Source organism: Salmo salar, chromosome ssa21, assembly GCF_905237065.1.
Source record: "Salmo salar chromosome ssa21, Ssal_v3.1, whole genome shotgun sequence".
NCBI lineage: Eukaryota > Metazoa > Chordata > Actinopteri > Salmoniformes > Salmonidae > Salmo > Salmo salar.
In genome coordinates this window covers 32,254,462-32,276,103 of record NC_059462.1, presented here as the reverse complement: position 1 = coordinate 32,276,103, position 21,642 = coordinate 32,254,462, and the positions used below count along the sequence as shown (strand labels likewise).

General features: G+C 43.7%; 1 protein-coding gene across 3 annotated transcripts in view; it reads right to left on the bottom strand.

The window, feature by feature from the left end:
• Positions 1–21,642, bottom strand: part of LOC106582212 (LIM and senescent cell antigen-like-containing domain protein 1) — a 101,015-nt gene that overhangs the window by 69,351 nt on the left and 10,022 nt on the right. Inside the window, exon 1 of one of the 3 annotated variants that reach the window (XM_045704682.1) lies at positions 9,259–9,399. The exons of 1 other annotated variant lie outside the window; for it this stretch is intronic. Coding sequence is in view for 1 of the 2 variants with exons in the window: in XM_045704680.1 (XP_045560636.1) it covers positions 179–279 (101 nt within the window). In the remaining variant the exon portion in view is untranslated. Of the gene's footprint in view, positions 1–178; positions 549–9,258; positions 9,400–21,642 lie in introns of those variants that run through there. One more of the 3 variants, XM_045704680.1, reaches the window with a different exon arrangement.

Genomic DNA, 21,642 nt, shown 5'->3' with positions numbered 1-21,642 from the left:
ATCTCTTCAACACAAAGTTTACCAACAGATGGTGACTCATCAAATGTTCCCAAGCATTAACCCTAATCATCCCCCAGTACAGTACACTTTCTGACCTGCTGTCTGTTTACTCTGCAGAATGGTCAAATAGAGAGAAATCAAAGCGAGGGGGTGGGGGGTAGAGAGAAAAGGTTCTCACCTGAGGCTGTCAGTAGCTATGCTTCCATAGCTGTCAGGTCTCTCCTGTCTGCGTCTGTACAGGTCTGAGTTAGACAACTCCTTCAACCGCAGAGAGTTCATCCCTCCTTCCTTTCCTTCCCTCTGTCCACCAGGGTGTAGATAAACACTCACAGTAATCCTCCTCGTGTATGTGATCAGTAAGCTCCAAGGCTCGACAGCCAACAACCACCACTGACCCCCACCAGTCTCCTCTCCAAGCCCAGAACGTCAGCTCACCCCTGGGAAGCCCTTAGCAGATCAGTCCCCTCTCTCATGGAACAGTAGGCTACTACATTACACACTCCCTCTATCTCTGACATACACACACCTCCAGGCACACACCCAAAGGAATAACCTATCAGGGGTGTGGCTCTGATCCAACACACCACCTATCAGCTCCTCGCTCTGCCCCCCTCCTCAGCCTCAGGGCAGGTAGAGATAGAGGGGGAGGAGGAGGGATAAGGAGGAAGAAAGGTAAAAAGGGTAAGATGCAGTTGTACTGCAGTAGCCTGTTCTATCCTCTATTGTCTTCCCCTCTCTTTCTCCCCCCTCTCCCTCTTGCTCCCTCCCCCTCTCTTGCCCTCTTTATGCTTGTCATCTTGCCAAGCTATCCAATGACACTCCCATTCTGATAGGATGCCAGTGTCCCCTCCATAGCCGGCCCTAGCCTTTTGAGGGCCCTATGCGAGCTTGCCCAACCAAATCTCTTTTGCAGTTTTAAAGCAAATTTCTTTCAATTGCACACATTTTGCCAAGACTTATGCCACTTAATAATATCCGAGTGAAAGTGGCTAACAAAATCAATGGGGGCCCCCTGGAGGTCAGGGCCCCTAGGCACATGCCCTACGTGCCAGTCGGTATTTGGCCATGACTACTACAAGTTTTTATAGCTGGCCAGCCGAACAAAAAATTGTTAGTTGACATGGCTAATTGAGTGACTGTCAGTAACTGACATAACATGAGGAAAACTGTTGATGCACAACTAAATTAAAAAAAATTGCACCTTGTGTATTCTACTACCCTACTACAGTAAGTTGAGACTAACTAAGTTCCAAAATGTTTTAATATATTAATATATATTCATTTTGTGGGTCAGGGGCTCCCTAGCGTCTGGAGGCCCTAACCAACCACCTATGTCGCCTATGCCTGGAGCCGGCCCTGTGTTTATGTGTGCACTCAGTGTGTGTAGTGTGTTTATGTACTCACTGTGTGTAGTGTGTGTATGTACTCACTGTGTGTAGTGTATGTATGTACTCAGTGTGTGTAGTGTGTGTATGTACTCACTGTGTGTAGTGTATGTATGTACTCACTGTGTGTAGTGTATGTATGTACTCAGTGTGTGTAGTGTATGTATGTACTCAGTGTGTAGTGTATGTATGTACTCAGTGTGTGTAGTGTATGTACTCAGTTTGTGTACTTAGTGTGTGTAGTGTAAGTATGTGTGTACTCAGTGTGTGTAGTGTGTTTATGTACTCACTGTGTGTAGTGTATGTATGTACTCAGTGTGTGTAGTGTGTGTATGTATGTACTCAGTGTGTGTAGTGTATGTATGTACTCAGCGTGTGTAGTGTATGTACTCAGTGTGTGTACTTAGTGTGTGTAGTGTAAGTATGTGTGTACTCAGCGTGTGTAGTGTATGTATGTACTCAGTGTGTGTAGTGTATGTATGTACTCAGTGTGTGTAGTGTGTTTATGTACTCACTGTGTGTAGTGTGTGTATGTACTCACTGTGTGTAGTGTGTGTATGTACTCACTGTGTGTAGTGTGTGTATGTACTCACTGTGTGTAGTGTGTGTATGCACTCAGTGTGTGTAGTGTGTGTATGTACTCAGTGTGTGTAGTGTGTGTATGTATGTACTCAGTGTGTGTAGTGTGTGTATGTATGTACTCAGTGTGTGTAGTGTGTGTATGTATGTACTCAGTGTGTGTAGTGTGTGTATGTATGTACTCAGTGTGTGTAGTGTATGTATGTACTCAGTGTGTGTAGTGTATGTATGTACTCAGTGTGTGTAGTGTGTGTATGTACTCACTGTGTGTAGTGTGTGTATGTACTCACTGTGTGTAGTGTGTGTATGTACTCACTGTGTGTAGTGTGTGTATGTACTCAGTGTGTGTAGTGTGTGTATGTATGTACTCAGTGTGTGTAGTGTGTGTATGTATGTACTCAGTGTGTGTAGTGTGTGTATGTATGTACTCAGTGTGTGTAGTGTGTGTATGTATGTACTCAGTGTGTGTAGTGTATGTATGTACTCAGTGTGTGTAGTGTGTGTATGTACTCACTGTGTGTAGTGTGTGTATGTACTCACTGTGTGTAGTGTGTGTATGTACTCACTGTGTGTAGTGTATGTATGTACTCAGTGTGTGTAGTGTGTGTATGTATGTACTCACTGTGTGTAGTGTATGTATGTACTCAGTGTGTGTAGTGTATGTATGTACTCAGTGTGTGTAGTGTATGTACTCAGTATGTGTACTTAGTGTGTGTAGTGTAAGTATGTATGTACTCAGTGTGTGTAGTGTGTTTATGTACTCACTGTGTGTAGTGTATGTATGTACTCAGTGTGTGTAGTGTGTGTATGTATGTACTCACTGTGTGTAGTGTATGTATGTACTCAGTGTGTGTAGTGTATGTATGTACTCAGTGGGTGTACTTAGTGTGTGTAGTGTAAGTATGTGTGTACTCAGCATGTGTAGTGTGTTTATGTACTCACTGTGTGTAGTGTATGTATGTACTCAGTGTGTGTAGTGTATGTATGTACTCAGCGTGTGTAGTGTATGTACTCAGTGTGTGTACTTAGTGTGTGTGTCGTGTAAGTATGTGTGTACTCAGCGTGTGTAGTGTATGTATGTACTCAGTGTGTGTAGTGTGTTTATGTACTCACTGTGTGTAGTGTGTGTATGTACTCACTGTGTGTAGTGTGTGTATGTACTCACTGTGTGTAGTGTGTGTATGTACTCACTGTGTGTAGTGTGTGTATGTACTCACTGTGTGTAGTGTGTGTATGTACTCAGTGTGTGTAGTGTGTGTATGTACTCAGTGTGTGTAGTGTGTGTATGTATGTACTCAGTGTGTGTAGTGTGTGTATGTATGTACTCAGTGTGTGTAGTGTGTGTATGTATGTACTCAGTGTGTGTAGTGTGTGTATGTATGTACTCAGTGTGTGTAGTGTATGTATGTACTCAGTGTGTGTAGTGTGTGTATGTACTCACTGTGTGTAGTGTGTGTATGTACTCACTGTGTGTAGTGTGTGTATGTACTCACTGTGTGTAGTGTGTGTATGTACTCAGTGTGTGTAGTGTGTGTATGTATGTACTCAGTGTGTGTAGTGTGTGTATGTATGTACTCAGTGTGTGTAGTGTGTGTATGTATGTACTCAGTGTGTGTAGTGTATGTATGTACTCAGTGTGTGTAGTGTATGTATGTACTCAGTGTGTGTAGTGTGTGTATGTACTCACTGTGTGTAGTGTGTGTATGTACTCACTGTGTGTAGTGTGTGTATGTACTCACTGTGTGTAGTGTATGTATGTACTCAGTGTGTGTAGTGTGTGTATGTATGTACTCACTGTGTGTAGTGTATGTATGTACTCAGTGTGTGTAGTGTATGTATGTACTCAGTGTGTGTAGTGTATGTACTCAGTATGTGTACTTAGTGTGTGTAGTGTAAGTATGTATGTACTCAGTGTTTGTAGTGTGTTTATGTACTCACTGTGTGTAGTGTATGTATGTACTCAGTATGTGTAGTGTGTGTATGTATGTACTCACTGTGTGTAGTGTATGTATGTACTCAGTGTGTGTAGTGTATGTATGTACTCAGTGGGTGTACTTAGTGTGTGTAGTGTAAGTATGTGTGTACTCAGCATGTGTAGTGTGTTTATGTACTCACTGTGTGTAGTGTATGTATGTACTCAGTGTGTGTAGTGTATGTATGTACTCAGCGTGTGTAGTGTATGTACTCAGTGTGTGTACTTAGTGTGTGTGTCGTGTAAGTATGTGTGTACTCAGCGTGTGTAGTGTATGTATGTACTCAGTGTGTGTAGTGTGTTTATGTACTCACTGTGTGTAGTGTGTGTATGTACTCACTGTGTGTAGTGTGTGTATGTACTCACTGTGTGTAATGTGTGTATGTACTCACTGTGTGTAGTGTGTGTATGTACTCACTGTGTGTAGTGTGTGTATGTACTCAGTGTGTGTAGTGTGTTTATGTACTCACTGTGTGTAGTGTATGTATGTACTCAGTGTGTGTATGTATGTACTCACTGTGTGTAGTGTATGTATGTACTCACTGTGTGTAGTGTATGTATGTACTCACTGTGTGTACTTAGTGTGTGTAGTGTAAGTATACTGCTCAAAAAAATAAAGGGAACACTTAAACAACACAATGTAACTCCAAGTTAATCACACTTCTGTGAAATCAAACTGTCCACTTAGGAAGCAACACTGATTGACCATAAATTTCACATGCTGTTGTGCAAATGGAATAGACAACAGGTGGAAATTATAGGCAATTAGCAAGACACCCCCAATAAAGGAGTGGTTCTGCAGGTGGAGACCACAGACCACTTCTCAGTTCCTATGCTTCCTGGCTGATGTTTTGGTCACTTTTGAATGCTGGCGGTGCTTTCACTCTAGTGGTAGCATGAGACGGAGTCTACAACCCACACAAGTGGCTCAGGTAGTGCAGCTCATCCAGGATGGCACATCAATGGGAGCTGTGGCAAGAAGGTTTGCTGTGTCTGTCAGCGTAGTGTCCAGAGCATGGAGGCGCTACCAAGAGACAGGCCAATACATCAGGAGACGTGGAGGAGGCCGTAGAAGGGCAACAACCCAGCAGCAGGACCGCTACCTCTGCCTTTGTGCAAGGAGGAGCAGGAGGAGCACTGCCAGAGCCCTGCAAAATGACCTCCAGCAGGCCACAAATGTGCATGTGTCTGCTCAAACGGTCAGAAACAGACTCCATGAGGGTGGTATGAGGGCCCGACGTCCACAGGTGGGGGTTGTGCTTACAGCCCAACACCGTGCAGGACGTTTGGCATTTGCCAGAGAACACCAAGATTGGCAAATTCGCCACTGGCGCCCTGTGCTCTTCACAGATGAAAGCAGGTTCACACTGAGCACATGTGACAGACGTGACAGTCTGGTGACGCCGTGGAGAACGTTCTGCTGTCTGCAACATCCTCCAGCATGACCGGTTTGGCGGTGGGTCAGTCATGGTGAGGGGTGGCATTTCTTTGGGGGGCCGCACAGCCCTCTATGTGCTCGCCAGAGGTAGCCTGACTGCCATTAGGTACCGAGATGAGATCCTCAGACCCCTTGTGAGACCATATGCTGGTGCGGTTGGCCCTGGGTTCCTCCTAATGCAAGACAATGCTAGACCTCATGTGGCTGGAGTGTGTCAGCAGTTCCTGCAAGAGGAAGGTATTGATGCTATGGACTGACCTGAATCCAATTGAGCACATCTGGGACATCATGTCTCGCTCCATCCACCAACGCCACGTTGCACCACAGACTGTCCAGGAGTTGGCGGATGCTTTAGTCCAGGTCTGGGAGGAGATCCCTCAGGAGACCATCTGCCACCTCATCAGGAGCATGCCCAGGCGTTGTAGGGAGGTCATACAGGCACGTGGAGGCCACACACACTACTGAGCCTCATTTTGACTTGTTTTAAGGACATTACATCAAAGTTGGATCAGCCTGTAGTGTGGTTTTCCACTTTAATTTTGAGTGTGACTCCAAATCCAGACCTTCATGGGTTGATAAATTGGATTTCCATTGATTATTTTTGTGTGATTTTGTTGTCAGCACATTCAACTATGTAAAGAAAAAAGTATTTAATAAGATTATTTCATTCATTCAGATCTAGGATGTGTTATTTTAGTGTTCCCTTTATTTTTTTGAGCAGTGTATGTGTGTACTCAGCGTGTGTAGTGTGTTTATGTACTCACTGTGTGTAGTGTATGTATGTACTCAGTGTGTGTAGTGTGTGTATGTATGTACTCAGTGTGTGTAGTGTATGTATGAATGTACTCAGTGTGTGTAGTGTATGTGTGTACTCAGCGTGTGTAGTGTATGTACTCAGTGTGTGTACTTAGTGTGTGTAGTGTAAGTATGTGTGTACTCAGCGTGTGTAGTGTGTGTATGTACTCTGCTCCCTATGTACTTCACACCCTCATAGCACATTTTTTCTTTACACTGAACTCTTCACATAGGAAACACACACACACACACACACACACACACACACAGGGTCAGAGAAAGAGCCAGAAGAGTTCAGAGTTTACATTGTCACCATGATGTGGTGACAAAGTGATGGCCACTCTGATCCCCCATGAACACCATTTCCTGTTCCTGTTTTCCAGTTTCCCAGCTAACCACATGTTACTTAGAGTGTGGTTGTCCTATGGTTATTTTGCATACAACCTTCCCACAACGTTCTGGGAATGGTGCAGGATAGTTGCTTGGTTTTGGAACATTCTCAGCACATTTAAAGAATTTGACAAAATAACGTTATTTTCTTGGTATTTCATTACTTTAACAGAATGTTTCCTAAATTCAAAAGGCACTCGCACATCTGAGCAATCATTTTTGCAGGTGCATGGTAACAGTTGAACATGAAGGAGAAAGGAAACCGCACACTGCTCTTGATAGTATCACTGATCATTAATACGTTTACGTATCGGCCTCACAGCCTTCGTCAGAGCTTTTGTGAGGTTTTTTAAATTAGCACCCTTATGTAGACTTAGCCCCACCCACATCCATTCCACGCATCGAAAGGGGTTTGGCGGCGAAGGAAAAACATAAGTGCTACCAAATATAACAATATGCATTTCATAAATATTCAAATAAAGTGTGTAAATAAGACGTATTAAACACGTTTGTAAAACCACAATGAGGACATAGACCTACCGAGCAAGTTTTCATTACATTTTGTGTACATCGTACGAAAAACAGAGTCATCTTAAATAGGGGCATAATTCATGTTCAAATTCACAGCATAACATACATAGGCATTTCATCATTAAGACCTTCAGGAAATAATGTCTGGAGGGTGAAAATCCAAAAACATTCTCTTTTACTCAGAGTATTATTAACATCACCTCCCCTGTCTGATATCTTAACTTTCTCTATGCCACAAAATCTAAAGGTAGAAATGTCATGCTTTAGGTCATTAAAATGTACTGCGACTGGATAATCCCTGTCGTTTCTCCTGATTGAATTTTTATGTTCACTGATTCTCTGTTTGAGAGCCCATATGGACATTTAATAATGTAACTAACATGGGTGGTGGAACACGTAATAATGTAATTTATTTGGAACCGTTTTCCTGTGTGTGGGTGGCAGAAATATTCACACTTCATCATATTGTTGCACGGTGCGCATCCTCTGCCTTTATAGCTACCATTTGGAAGAGGGCGTAAAAGATCCTGGCTGATTTTCTTTTGTGGCTGGCAGTTGGCATCAACCAATTTATCGCGTAAATTGCGACCTCTCCTATACACAACAAGTGGTGGATTTTTAAATTCAGCCGGCAAAACTGGGTCCGATGATAAAATATACCAGTGTTTCTTTACCGCATCTCCCACTTTTCGCGAGTTCAAAGTATATGTGGTTTGTGAACATTACGGAGTGTTCTTTAGCTTTAGCGGGTCTTTATTGTAGCAGTTCATCTCGTGTTTTTCCAACAGAAAGTTTCTAAAAAGTTCAAACATGGCTACATTTAATTTCAATTTTAGGAATGTTCTAGCAATGTTCTCCAACTGGTTTGACATTGGGAATGTTCTCAAATCATTGAGAATGTTAAGAAACAACGTTCTTCTGTGGGAATTACAGTACATCAGAGTAACATTGCCTACAGGTTTCCTCATGGTTCTATTTAAAGTCCTGGTCTCAAATTGATCAGAGAACGTTAAGAAAACTTTCCATAAAAACCACAAGACAACTTTAGTAATGTTCAAAGAAGGTTCAAAGAATGTTATTTAAAAACATATACATTCCGTTCTCAGCATCAACAAAACTCTCTCTATCCTCTATTTTGTTAAGTGTGTTCAGGAGTGATGGCTGCATCTACTCATTGGCCACACCTGATCTTAATGAGTGCTTGTTTCCTGAGAAATGGGGTCTGTTTGAATAGACTAAAATGAACAGCTTTGTTTGAGTTAAAATAACATGGCGTGCTAGCTCCGTCCTGGTGGCACAGTGGACTTATTCTATGGCTAGAGAACAGAAGATCATAGGTACGAATCTCACTGACACCATGCCACAGAATGATTAATGCCTAAGCATTTCCATGGGTCCTATCTGTGCTTGGAGTTCAAAACAGTTAAGCTAAGCTAGCACTGTTATTCAAAGTCTTATTGAAACATGTTCCCAGAATGTTATTTAATTACCTTCAAATAAACTATAATTTCCGTTCTCAGAACGTTAATATAACCTGCCAGGAAAACTTTAAAGGAACCATAGTAAAACATTCTCAGAACCTCCCTGCAACCTAAAAATGAACGTTCCTAGAACAGGCAAAATGTTCACTTCTGTTCTCTGAATGTTTAAAAAAACGTTCAGTTTTACCGGTCAGGTTTTCGTTCCCAAAACCAATGGGAAACCAAAAACTTTAGTTCTCACAACTTCCAAGGAACAAAATGTGCTAGCTTTGTTGGGACTTTGTTGTGTGTGTGTGTGTACATGCTTGTGTGCATGCGGGCTACTGCAGACAATATCACAATCCCTAACCCCACCCATATCAGACCGATGTCAATCTCTACACCAACATGAGAGCAACCCAATCAAACATCTGCAGAAGATCAGAGAGAAGGTGATGTCACAAGGACCTGTGACATTACAGAAAATAAGAGTCATCACAAACTACAGACAAACAAACACACAAACAGAGAGAGGAGCAAAGAGAGAACCAGAGACACAGGCAGGTCCTGGTGAAGCAGACTACTAGACTGGCTAAAACATGTGAAGGTATAGGCCTACAGCAACTAAACAATGATCCACACAGACACAGGGAAAACACAACTGTCCAAAAGGAAGAAGATTGTAATGTAATGAAGTGGTATACTTACCTTTTACTCAGTGTTGAGGTGTGTTGAGTCTGCCTACAGAATATTATGAGAATATGCTATAACCTGATATTGTTCCTCTTACTCAGAGGATGTTATTGGCTAATACAGTTAGAGGGGGAAGTTTGTGTGTATGTGTGTGTGTGTGTGTGTGTGTGTGTGTGTGTGTGTGTGTGTGTGTGTGTGTGTGTGTGTGTGTGTGTGTGTGTGTGTGTGTGTGTGATATTCATGCCATAAGGCTAGTTCTGTCTCTAGAGTCAACATGCCCAGCAGCTTTCACCTTCACTAGCCTGCCTTAACCTGCAGTACATTCCACCACCCCCCCTTAACCTGCAGTACATTCCACCCCCCCCCCTTAACCTGCAGTACATTCCACTCCCCACTCACACACACACACAAAATGCAGGATGAATGCAACTATTACATATATATGACATACTAGCTCCTACAGGTTTTCTATAAAGATCTAACCTGTAGGAGGAAGATGGTGGAGATGATTGCTGTAATTTGATCATAATAAAAGTGTGTCTTATGACTGTTATTAGTGAGTTGGCTAATGCCCAAAATTACATTCATAGTTAGTGATGAGAAGTGTGTAGAGACACAGAGTTGAGAAGCCATAAACACAACTCTCAGAGAGAGAGAGAGAGAGAGAGAGATCAGCTGGGTACAATAATGAATTCCTGTTCAGCAGGAATGTGATGACTGGCTGAAAGACACACACACACACACACACACACACACACACACACACACACACACACACACACACACACACACACACACACACACACACACACACACACACACACACACACACACACACACACACACACACACACACACACACACAAACCTCCCCTCAGGTTCCTCTTAAAAAAAAAAAAATCCCCTTTATTTAACCAGGTAGGCTAGTTGAGAACAAGTTCTCATTTGCAACTGCGACCTGGCCAAGATAAAGCATAGCAATTCGACACATACAACACCACAGAGTTACACATGGAATAAACAAAACATACAGTCAATAATACAGTAGAACAAAATAAGACAAAAAGTCTATATACAGTGAGTGCAAATGAGGTAAGTTAAGGCAATTAAATAGGCCATGGTGGCGAAGTAATTACAATATAGCAATTAAACATTGGAATGGTAGATGTGCAGAAGATGAATGTGCAAGTAGAGATACTGGGGTGCAAAGGAGCAAGATAAATAAATAAATACAGTATGGGGATGAGGTAGGTAAATAGATGGGCTGTTTACAGATGGGCTATGTACAGGTGCAGTGATCTGTGAGCTGCTCTGACAGCTGGTGCTTAAAGCTAGTGAGGGAGATATGAGTCTCCAGCTTCAGAGATTTTTGCAGTTCATTCCAGTCATTGGCAGCAGAGAACTGGAAGGAAAGACGACCAAAGGAGGAATTGGCTTTGGGGGTGACCAGTGAGTTATACCTGCTGGAGCGCGTGCTACGAGTGGGTGCTGCTATGGTGACCAGTGAGCTGAGATAAGGCGGAGCTTTACCTAGCAGAGACTTGTAGATAACCTGTATCCAGTGGGTTTGGCGACGAGTATGAAGCGAGGGCCAACCAACGAGAGCGTACAGGTCGCAGTGGTGGGTAGTATATGGGGCTTTGGTGACAAAACAGATGGCACTGTGATAGACTGCATCCAGTTTGTTGAGTAGAGTGTTGGAGGCTATTTTATAGATGACATCACCGAAGTCGAGGATCGGTAGGATGGTCAGTTTTACGAGGGTATGTTTGGCAGCATGAGTGAAGGATGCTTTGTTGCGATATAGGAAGCAGATTCTAGATTAAGATTTTGGATTGGAGATGTTTAATGTGAGTCTGGAAGGAGAGTTTACAGTCTAACAAACACCCAGGTATTTGTAGTTATCCACGTATTCGAAGTCAGAGCCGTCCAGAGTAGTGATGCTGGACAGGCGGGCAGGTGCGGGCAGTGATCGATTGAATAGCATGCATTTAGTTTTACTTGCGTTTAAGAGCAGTTGGAGGCCACGGAAGGAGAGTTGTATGACATTGAAGCTCGTCTGGAGGTTTGTTAACACAGTGTCCAAAGAGGGGCCAGAAGTATACAGAATGGTGTCGTCTGCGTAGAGGTGGATCAGAGAATCACCAGCAGCAAGAGCAACATCATTGATGTATACAGAGAAGAGAGTCGGCCCAAGAATTGAACCCTGTGGCACACCCATAGAGACTGCCAGAGGTCCGGACAACAGGCCCTCCGATTTGACACAAGGATGGGCAACTTTGATGGGGGTGGGGGCCACAGAAAATCTGAACTCATGAGGGGCCGCAGTGGCTCATGAGTCTGTGTACCCACATCCATACATGCAGTCAGAGATGGCCCTAGCCTTTTGGGGGCCCTAAGTGGAATTTTGCTGGCCTCCCCGCTCCCCCACTTTGCAAGCAAAATATTTTAGTGGCCTCCCTCTTGACAGCGGAGAGAAACAATTGAAGTTTTAAAGTTAATTTCTTGCAATTCTACATATTTTGTCATGGGGTGGAGAGAAGATTTAACAGTTTTTAATATGATATCTGAGTGAGAGTTACTAACAAAATCAATGTGGACCCCTCCCCCAGTCGGTAATTTGACCATGATTACTACAAGTTTAGATAGCTGGCTAGACTAACTTACCAATCTAAAAATGCTTAGCTGACATGGGCAAATTGAGTGGCTGTCAGGGACTGACATAATAAGAGAAAAACTCCTAATGCATAACCAAATGTAGAAAAAATGCACTTTGTGTATTCTACTATTCTAACTCTCAGCAGTAAGTTGAGAATAGATTTTGCCAAAAGAAATACAAGAGTGATATCAGCCAGTGGAGGAAAGCCAAGTAACATGATGTCCAAATCCAACAGAACATGAAGATACTGCCACTTTCTGGACTTAACAGGTACTGCAGTCTTATAGACAAATACTACAGTCGACTCTGGTCTTACCGCCATCTAGTTTAAAATATTTGTAGACATTTCTTTCAAAGAGACATTGAATCAATATAACTAAGACGAGCAAAAAACCCACTAATACATTGTTTTCTCTACAATCAAGATCTGATGCTGCAGATTGTGTAGGTTGCATGTAGAAGAAACAGAATACTATAACATAGTATGTGTTACCAAAGTATTTTGTTAGGCTGCTGTGTGGTTGTTGCTGTTTGTGTTGTCACTACTAGTGTCCCTAATGTGTCTGTTGCCATGTCTCTCTGCTCAGCCATATCACTTCCTCTTTGGCTGCCTGGAAGGCCTGCCTGTGTGTGTGTTTTTGTGTCATGGTGTGGTAGTAGACAGTGGCTCAGAGACCCTGGACTATTTTAGTGTGGGGAGAGTTTGTTATGCAAAGCGAAATATGCTGGCACCTGGCAGGCATGAGAAGTGTGTGTGTGTGTGTGTGTGTGTGTGTGTGTGTGTGTGTGTGTGTGTGTGTGTGTGTGTGTGTGTGTGTGTGTGTGTGTGTGTGTGTGTTAGTGGCTGACTGACTCAAGGTGCAGTCCTGTGGTCATAGTAAGGGCTAGAGTAGGGACAGGGCTAGAGTAGGGACAGGGCTAGGGTAGGGACAGGGCTAGGGTAGGGACAGGGCTAGGGTAGGGACAGGGCTAGAGTAGGGACAGGGCTAGAGTAGGGACAGGGCTAGGGTAGGGACAGGGCTAGGGTAGGGACAGGGCTAGAGTAGGGACAGGGCTAGGGTAGGGACAGGGCTAGGGTAGGGACAGGGCTAGGGTAGGGACAGGGCTAGGGTAGGGACAGGGCTAGAGTAGGGACAGGGCTAGGGTAGGGACAGGGCTAGGGTAGGGACAGGGCTAGAGTAGGGACAGGGCTAGGGTAGGGACAGGGTAGGGACAGGGCTAGGGAGAGGGCTAGGGTAGGGACAGGGCTAGGGTAGGGACAGGGCTAGGGTAGGGACAGGGCTAGAGTAGGGACAGGGCTAGGGTAGGGACAGGGCTAGGGTAGGGACAGGGCTAGAGTAGGGACAGGGCTAGGGTAGGGACAGGGCTAGGGTAGGGACAGGGCTAGAGTAGGGACAGGGCTAGAGTAGGGACAGGGCTAGGGTAGGGACAGGGCTAGGGTAGAGACAGGGCTAGAGTAGGGACAGGGCTAGGGTAGGGACAGGGCTAGAGTAGGGACAGGGCTAGGGTAGGGACAGGGCTAGAGTAGGGACAGGGCTAGGGTAGGGACAGGGCTAGGGTAGGGACAGGGCTAGAGTAGGGACAGGGCTCGGGTAGGGACAGGGCTAGAGTAGGGACAGGGCTAGAGTAGGGACAGGGCTAGGGTAGGGACAGGGCTAGGGTAGGGACAGGGCTAGGGTAGGGACAGGGCTAGGGTAGGGACAGGGCTAGAGTAGGGACAGGGCTAGGGTAGGGACAGGGCTAGGGTAGGGACAGGGCTAGAGTAGGGACAGGGCTAGGGTAGGGACAGGGTAGGGACAGGGCTAGGGAGAGGGCTAGGGTAGGGACAGGGCTAGGGTAGGGACAGGGCTAGGGTAGGGACAGGGCTAGAGTAGGGACAGGGCTAGGGTAGGGACAGGGCTAGGGTAGGGACAGGGCTAGAGTAGGGACAGGGCTAGGGTAGGGACAGGGCTAGGGTAGGGACAGGGCTAGGGTAGGGACAGGGCTAGAGTAGGGACAGGGCTAGAGTAGGGACAGGGCTAGGGTAGGGACAGGGCTAGGGTAGAGACAGGGCTAGAGTAGGGACAGGGCTAGGGTAGGGACAGGGCTAGAGTAGGGACAGGGCTAGGGTAGGGACAGGGCTAGGGTAGGGACAGGGCTAGGGTAGGGACAGGGCTAGAGTAGGGACAGGGCTAGGGTAGGGACAGGGCTAGCGTAGGGACAGGGCTAGAGTAGGGACAGGGCTAGGGTAGGGACAGGGCTAGGGTAGGGACAGGGCTAGAGTAGGGACAGGGCTAGAGTAGGGACAGGGCTAGGGTAGGGACAGGGCTAGGGTAGGGACAGGGCTAGGGTAGCGATAGGGCTAGAGTAGGGACAGGGCTAGGGTAGGGACAGGGCTAGGGTAGGGACAGGGCTAGGGTAGGGACAGGGCTAGAGTAGGGACAGGGCTAGGGTAGGGACAGGGCTAGGATAGGGACAGGGCTAGAGTAGGGACAGGGCTAGGGTAGGGACAGGGCTAGAGTAGGGACAGGGCTAGGGTAGGGACAGGGCTAGGGCAGGGACAGGGCTAGGGTAGGGACAGTGCTAGGGTAGGGACAGGGCTAGAGTAGGTACAGGGCTAGGGTAGGGACAGGGCTAGGGTAGGGACAGGGCTAGGGTAGGGACAGGGCTAGAGTAGGGACAGGGCTAGAGTAGGGACAGGGCTAGGGTAGGGACAGGGCTAGGGTAGGGCCAGGGCTAGGGTAGGGACAGGGCTAGGGTAGGGACAGGGCTAGAGTAGGGACAGGGCTAGGGAAAGAGTAAACTGTGTGTATTACAACATATCATCTTTGTTTATTGTGTGGGTCACAGGAAGATACCAGGAAGAGGTTTTGGTGTTGGATCACTCACATCCCTAGACTGACTGACAGTCACAGAGAAGTTTGGGAAGCAGAACCACTGCTCTTCTCAATTCACTTAACCACTGCTGTTGTCTACTGTGACCACCAGAGGGGGCTGTATGCATGTGTAAGTTACCAACCTTAGACTGAGGAGTGGCTTCCGTCTGGCCACTCTACCATAAAGGCCTGATTGGTGGAGTGCTGCAGAGATGGTTGTCTTTCTGGAAGGTTCTCCCATCTCCACAGAGGAACTCTGGAGCTCTGTCAAAGTGACCATCGAAATTGGGGTCAACTCCCTGACCAAGGACCTTCTCCCCCGATTGATCAGTTGGGCCGGGCGGCCAGCTCTAGGAAAAGTCTTGGTGGTTCCAAACTTCTTCCATTTAAGAATGATGGAGGCCACTGTGTTCTTGGGGACCTTCAATGGTGCAGACATTTTTTGGTACCCTTCCCCAGATCTGTGCCTAGACACAAACCTGTCTCAGAGCTATATGGACTCTTCCTTCGACATCATGGCTTGGTTAATCCTCTGACATGCACTGTCAACTGTGGGACGTTATATAGACAGGGGTGTGCCATTCCAAATCATGTCCAATTAATTGAATTTACCACAGGTGGACTCCAAGTAGTAGAAACATCAAGGATGATCAATGGAAACAGGATGCACCTGAACTCAATTTTCGAGTCACATAGCAAAGGGTCTGAATACTTATGTAAATGGGGTATTTCTGTTTTGTATTTTTTTTATGCTGGTTTTTGCTTTGGCATTATGGGGTATTGTATGTAGATTGATGAGGAATTTTTTTATTGAATCAATTTTAGAATAAGGCTGTAACGTAACAAAATGTGGAAAAAGGGAAGGGGTCTGAATACTTTCTGAATGCAATGTATGTGTTTGGATTTTTTCAACTTTGGAGAATCTCTCATAAGATGGGTAAAATGTATGTACAACAATATTCTATGACAAATAATAAATAACAGTTACTTCTCTTTGAACTGCCAAGAGGTGTAAAACAAGGTTGCTCTTTGTCACCATACCTATTTAATATGGCCATTGAACTGTTAGCTTTAAAAATCAGATAAACAATAACTTCAAGGGGCTAAAAAGGAATAGATTAGAGACAAAAGTATCAATGTACACCAATGATTAAAGCATTCTCTTGAGTCCTCAATCTTCAACCTTGAAGGGCCTTACTGAGGACCTGGATAATTTCTCCAGTTTCTCTGGACTAAAACCCAACTATTATAAGTGTACTATATTACGGATTGGGTCTCCAAAAGATACAAACTTTAAATTTCAATGTGGTCTCCCAATTAAATGGGCGGATGGTGAAGTCGATGTGCTTGGTGTTAGGGGTGCCGCCAGGGATTTTGGGCCCCATGAAAATATATCACATTGGGCCCCACCACAACAGGCCACACCAACCTTGCGTTAACATCCTGAGAATCAGGATGTTAACTTATATTTACTGATTGCTGTAACCACACACCTCCAAAACCCAATCGACCCATTCAAAGCTTTAAATAACTCTACCTTTGCAGGCTTGCAAGTCTCTTGTAGTCCAAAATTTACTGTACGATATTTACTGACAGTGAGCTGTGAAAATATAACACTGTGCAGACATGCATGCAACATTCTGCATACAGAATTCACTATTTGATGCAAGACTGATACCCTCTATAAGAAATGTGCTAAAGGCCATCTTTTACAGTCTAAATGAAAATTGAATGGTAAAATTCTTGAATCTTAACATTAATGAATAACTTAAAATAAATATAACTTAAATATACATTAACCTCGTCAATTAAAATAAATGAACATTATCATCTATTGAATAATTTAACAAACAAAATCATCAAATCAGCAGCAGATTGTTTAACTAAGTATTCATACCAACAAGACCATGGTGCTTGCCTACGGAGCTGTGAGGGGAACGGCACCTCCGTACCTTCAGGCTCTGATCAGGCCCTACACCCGAAGGGCACTGCGTTCATCCACCTCTGGCCTGCTGGCCCCTCTACCTCTGCGGAAGCACAGTTCCCGCTCAGCCCAGTCAAAACTGTTCACTGCTCTGGCACCCCAATGGTGGAACAAGCTCCCACACGACGCCAGGACAGCGAAGTCAATCACCACCTTCCGTAGACACCTGAAACCCCACCTCTTTAAGGAATACCTGGGATAGGATCAAGTAATCCTTCTAACCCCCCCCCCACCCCCCCCCAAAAAAAAGATAGAGATGTACTATTGTAAAGTGGTTGTTCCACTGGATATCATAAGGTGAATGCACTCATTTGTAAGTCGCTCTGGATAAGAGCGTCTGCTAAATGAAGTAAATGTAAATGTAAGAAAACATGCATAGTCACGTCACCCCCACCAACATGTACAGATTACCTTAACTAAGCTGTAGCCCCGCACACTGACTCGGTACCGGGGTCCCCTGTATATAGCCTCGTTATTGTTCTTCTTTATTATTACTTTTTACTTTAGTCTACTTGGTAAATATTTTTTTAACTCTTCTTGAACTTCACTGTTGGTTATGGGCTTGTAAGTTAGAATTTCATGGTAAAGTCTACACTTGTTGTATTCGACGCATGTGACAAATTAAGTTTGATTTGATATGCAGCTGTAAAAGTGGAAATGGAAATGAAAAGGCCTGATGGTGGCGCTAGAGGAAAGGTCAAGTGGTCACCAAATCAATAGGTTTCTTCCACTTGGGGTCTTGATTGTGCACAACAAATTTTAATGCAATCCAGCCACTACTTTGAGATATATCTTGTTCTCAGTCTGTTCTCAGCCCGTGGGCATCATGTGTGTTATGATCCAATATCCATAGCCATGCCATTTAACAGTTATTACTGGCCCTTGCTCAGCCTTACTCACCAAGAGCCCAGCGCCGAGCCTTCTTGCGAGCAAAGTCACTGATCAAGTCTTTGAAGTCCAGCTTTCTAGCTAACTGACTTTCAATGGACAGCATGCCAAGACTGCAAAGCCTGTCCTGGGACATAGTGGACCTCAAATAGTTTTTTAGCAGTTTTAGCTTACTGAAAGCTCTCTCGCCACCAGCAACGGTCACAGGCAGTGTGAAAAATATACGTAAAGAAATGCACACTTCTCCAAAAATGCTTTGCAGCTGCATCTTACAAATTGCATTCAGGAGACCAAGAGGGGACAAGTTAGGGGGGAAAGTGGCAGCATATACAGTTTGAAACTCAGGTGTAAGATCTCTGGAATACTTCATGATCAGTGGTTGGCACACAGAAGGGACTTTATCCTCACTAATCTGCCCAACTTTCAGAACAGCAGAAAATGATTCTACAATTTTTGCGGTGGTGTGGAACCTAATATCCAAGCCTCTTATGTTGTCCATAGCAGTAAAAAACACTGTCTCATCAGGGAATCTCTTATTTTTCTTCTAAATTGCTAAATTGAGGTGCAACATCCATTTGCGTAGCAATCGGTGTTGCCTCAGACAGGAGAGACTCCCATCCATCTCAAAGAACCTGCATCTCTTCGTTTAAGGCTCTGATATTGGCTGCCTCTGTGTCAACTGAGATTTTTCCTGACTGGAGAATCAGGATGTTAACTTTTTTGCCAAAAATAAGAAAAATAAACTGTTAGTTTTATTAGTACATTGTAAATAAAATAATATAACAATGATGATAGGTTAATAATTTAATATAGATTTTGTTTAACCTAATGTTCTAATAATTTTTTAAGGCCCCTATCAGTCACAGGCCCTTAGAATCGTCCTAACTTTTCCCCCCCATACGGCGCCCCTGCTTGGTGTACATATCCCGGAAAAGTTTAGCGATCTCGCAAAACTTTGCAAAATAGATAGAATCTTGAAACCGTGGAGAGGGAAACACCTATCAATATACAGGAAGATTACCCCAATTAATTATCTAGTTATATCGCAGTTTACATATTATTCATGGCCCTACCGACTCCAGGAGAATCCAAACTGGTTTTCTAGCAAGATACTATGAGGCCCATCCTATGTTAAAAAGTGGGCCCTTTTCCTTTTTGCAGATTAAAACCTCACATTTTCAGTGGATTGACAATGGATCTCTGTTGAAAGTATCATCCTTTTTTTAAAGGAAGTCATACAGAGTTGGCTACAATTTCAATTTCCTCCTCCAAAAAAAAGGCAGATCTAATATTACAGCAAATAATATGGCTAAACTCCAATGTACTGAGATAGAGAAAAAAATATATTGGAAGAAATGTACAAGAAAGGGTATAATATTAATGAAGAACATTGTAAACAAGGACGGTAAAATGATGTCACACAAGCAACTAACAACAGTGCATGGAGGTGTATGCTCTAAACAAAATTAGAACCAACTCATCGCGGCTCTAAACAAAATTAGAACCAACTCATTACGGCTCTAAACAAAATTATAACCAACTCATTACGGCTCTAAACAAAATTATAACCAACTCATTACGGCTCTAAACAAAATTAGAACCAACTCATTACGGCTCTAAACAAAATTAGAACCAACTCATTACGGCTCTAAACAAAATTAGAACCAACTCATTACGGCTAAAAAACAAAATTAGAACCAACTCATTACGGCTCTAAACAAAATTAGAACCAACTCATTACGGCTCAAAACAAAATTAGAACCAACTCATTACGGCTCTAAACAAAATTATAACCAACTCATTACGGCTCTAAACAAAATTATAACCAACTCATTACGGCTCTAAACAAAATTAGAACCAACTCATTACGGCTCTAAACAAAATTATAACCAACTCATTACGGCTCTAAACAAAATTAGAACCAACTCATTACGGCTCTAAACAAAATTAGAACCAACTCATTACGGCTCTAAACAAAATTAGAACCAACTCATTACGGCTCAAAACAAAATTAGAACCAACTCATTACGGCTCTAAACAAAATTAGAACCAACTCATTACGGCTCAAAACAAAATTAGAACCAACTCATTACGGCTCTAAACAAAATTATAACCAACTCATTACGGCTCTAAACAAAATTATAACCAACTCATTACGGCTCTAAACAAAATTAGAACCAACTCATTACGGCTCTAAACAAAATTATAACCAACTCATTACGGCTCTAAACAAAATTAGAACCAACTCATTACGGCTCTAAACAAAATTAGAACCAACTCATTACGGCTCTAAACAAAATTAGAACCAACTCATTACGGCTCTAAACAAAATTAGAACCAACTCATTACGGCTCAAAACAAAATTAGAACCAACTCATTACGGCTCTAAACAAAATTAGAACCAACTCATTACGGCTCTAAACAAAATTAGAACCAACTCATTACGGCTCTAAACAAAATTAGAACCAACTCATTACGGCTCTAAACAAAATTATAACCAACTCATTACGGCTCTAAACAAAATTAGAACCAACTCATTACGGCTCTAAACAAAATTAGAACCAACTCATTACGGCTCTAAACAAAATTAGAACCAACTCATTACGGCTCTAAACAAAATTAGAACCAACTCATTACGGCTCTAAACAAAATTAGAACCAACTCATTACGGCTCTAAACAAAATTATAACCAACTCATCGCGGCTCTACCAGAAAATTGGCAGAAACATTTACTTAAAGAAGAAATGAAAGAATTAGTCTGTCTGCCACCCATTAAATATCATACATGGCTTGAAATGATTAGTATAAATAAAAAAATGTAGCAGTTTCACTTAAAGTCAAAAGGTTTGACAGCAATGCTGTATGAAATTCAAGTCAGTTGGGAACATGTTTTTGATTTACCAATACCTTGGCATCGGGTCTATGAACTGACATATAAACCAACAATTGACACATAAATTTGTTAATTTCAATTTCAATCCAGGAATGGATGTTATGTCATAATATCAGGGTTCAGATAGACCTGCAAATGTGTTGTTAGGGGATCTGAAGAACCACAATCAGTCAATGGGAAACATCATTATACTCTATTTTAGGGCAATATCGGTAGACATTTTACAAATGGGGAGGTTCAAGACACTTATAAGACATCGCAGTAAAATACAGGGATGTATTGCAAAAGGAAATTGTTAAATGGAATTATACTGGGAAAGATGGGTTAACCTGTGGACATAGGAGGGTTGGAGTTAAGATCAGAATGAATGGTGGATTGGCCACTGTGGGGGGAAATCCAGAACTTGCAGGAAGAGGAAATTATTTAACTACATGTACAGTACATATGAGCAGAAGTTTACAATCAGGGGAGGGATTGTACACTCTTTCAAAAAAGGGTTCCAAAATGGTTCTGCGGCTGTCCCCATAGGAGAACCCTTTTTGGTTCCAGGTAGAAATATTTTTGGTTCCAGGTAGAACTATTTTAGGTTCAATGTAGATCCCTCTGTGGAAAGGGTTCTATATGGAACACAAAAGGGTTTTACCTGGAACCAAAGGGGGTTCTTCAAAGGCGTTCTGCTATGGGGACAGGAAGAAAAACCAAGGTATTAAAACATTTGTAAATATGTGACAGCTACAGAAGTTATCTGACTGACAGTAGCTCTGATGTCCAATGTTCCCACTGAGCTCATTCCTGCTCAGGGTGGGGGTGGAGCAGAGAGAGAGAACATTCCTGCTCAGGGTGGGGGTGGAGCAGAGAGAGAGAACATTCCTGCTCAGGGTGGGGGTGGAGCAGAGAGAGAGAACATTCCTGCTCAGGGTGGGGGTGGAGCAGAGAGAGAGAACATTCCTGCTCAGGGTGGGGGTGGAGCAGAGAGAGAGAACATTCCTGCTCAGGGTGGGGGTGGAGCAGAGAGAGAGAACATTCCTGCTCAGGGTGGGGGTGGAGCAGAGAGAGAGAGAACATTCCTGCTCAGGGGTGGGGGTGGAGCAGAGAGAGAGAACATTCCTGCTCAGGGTGG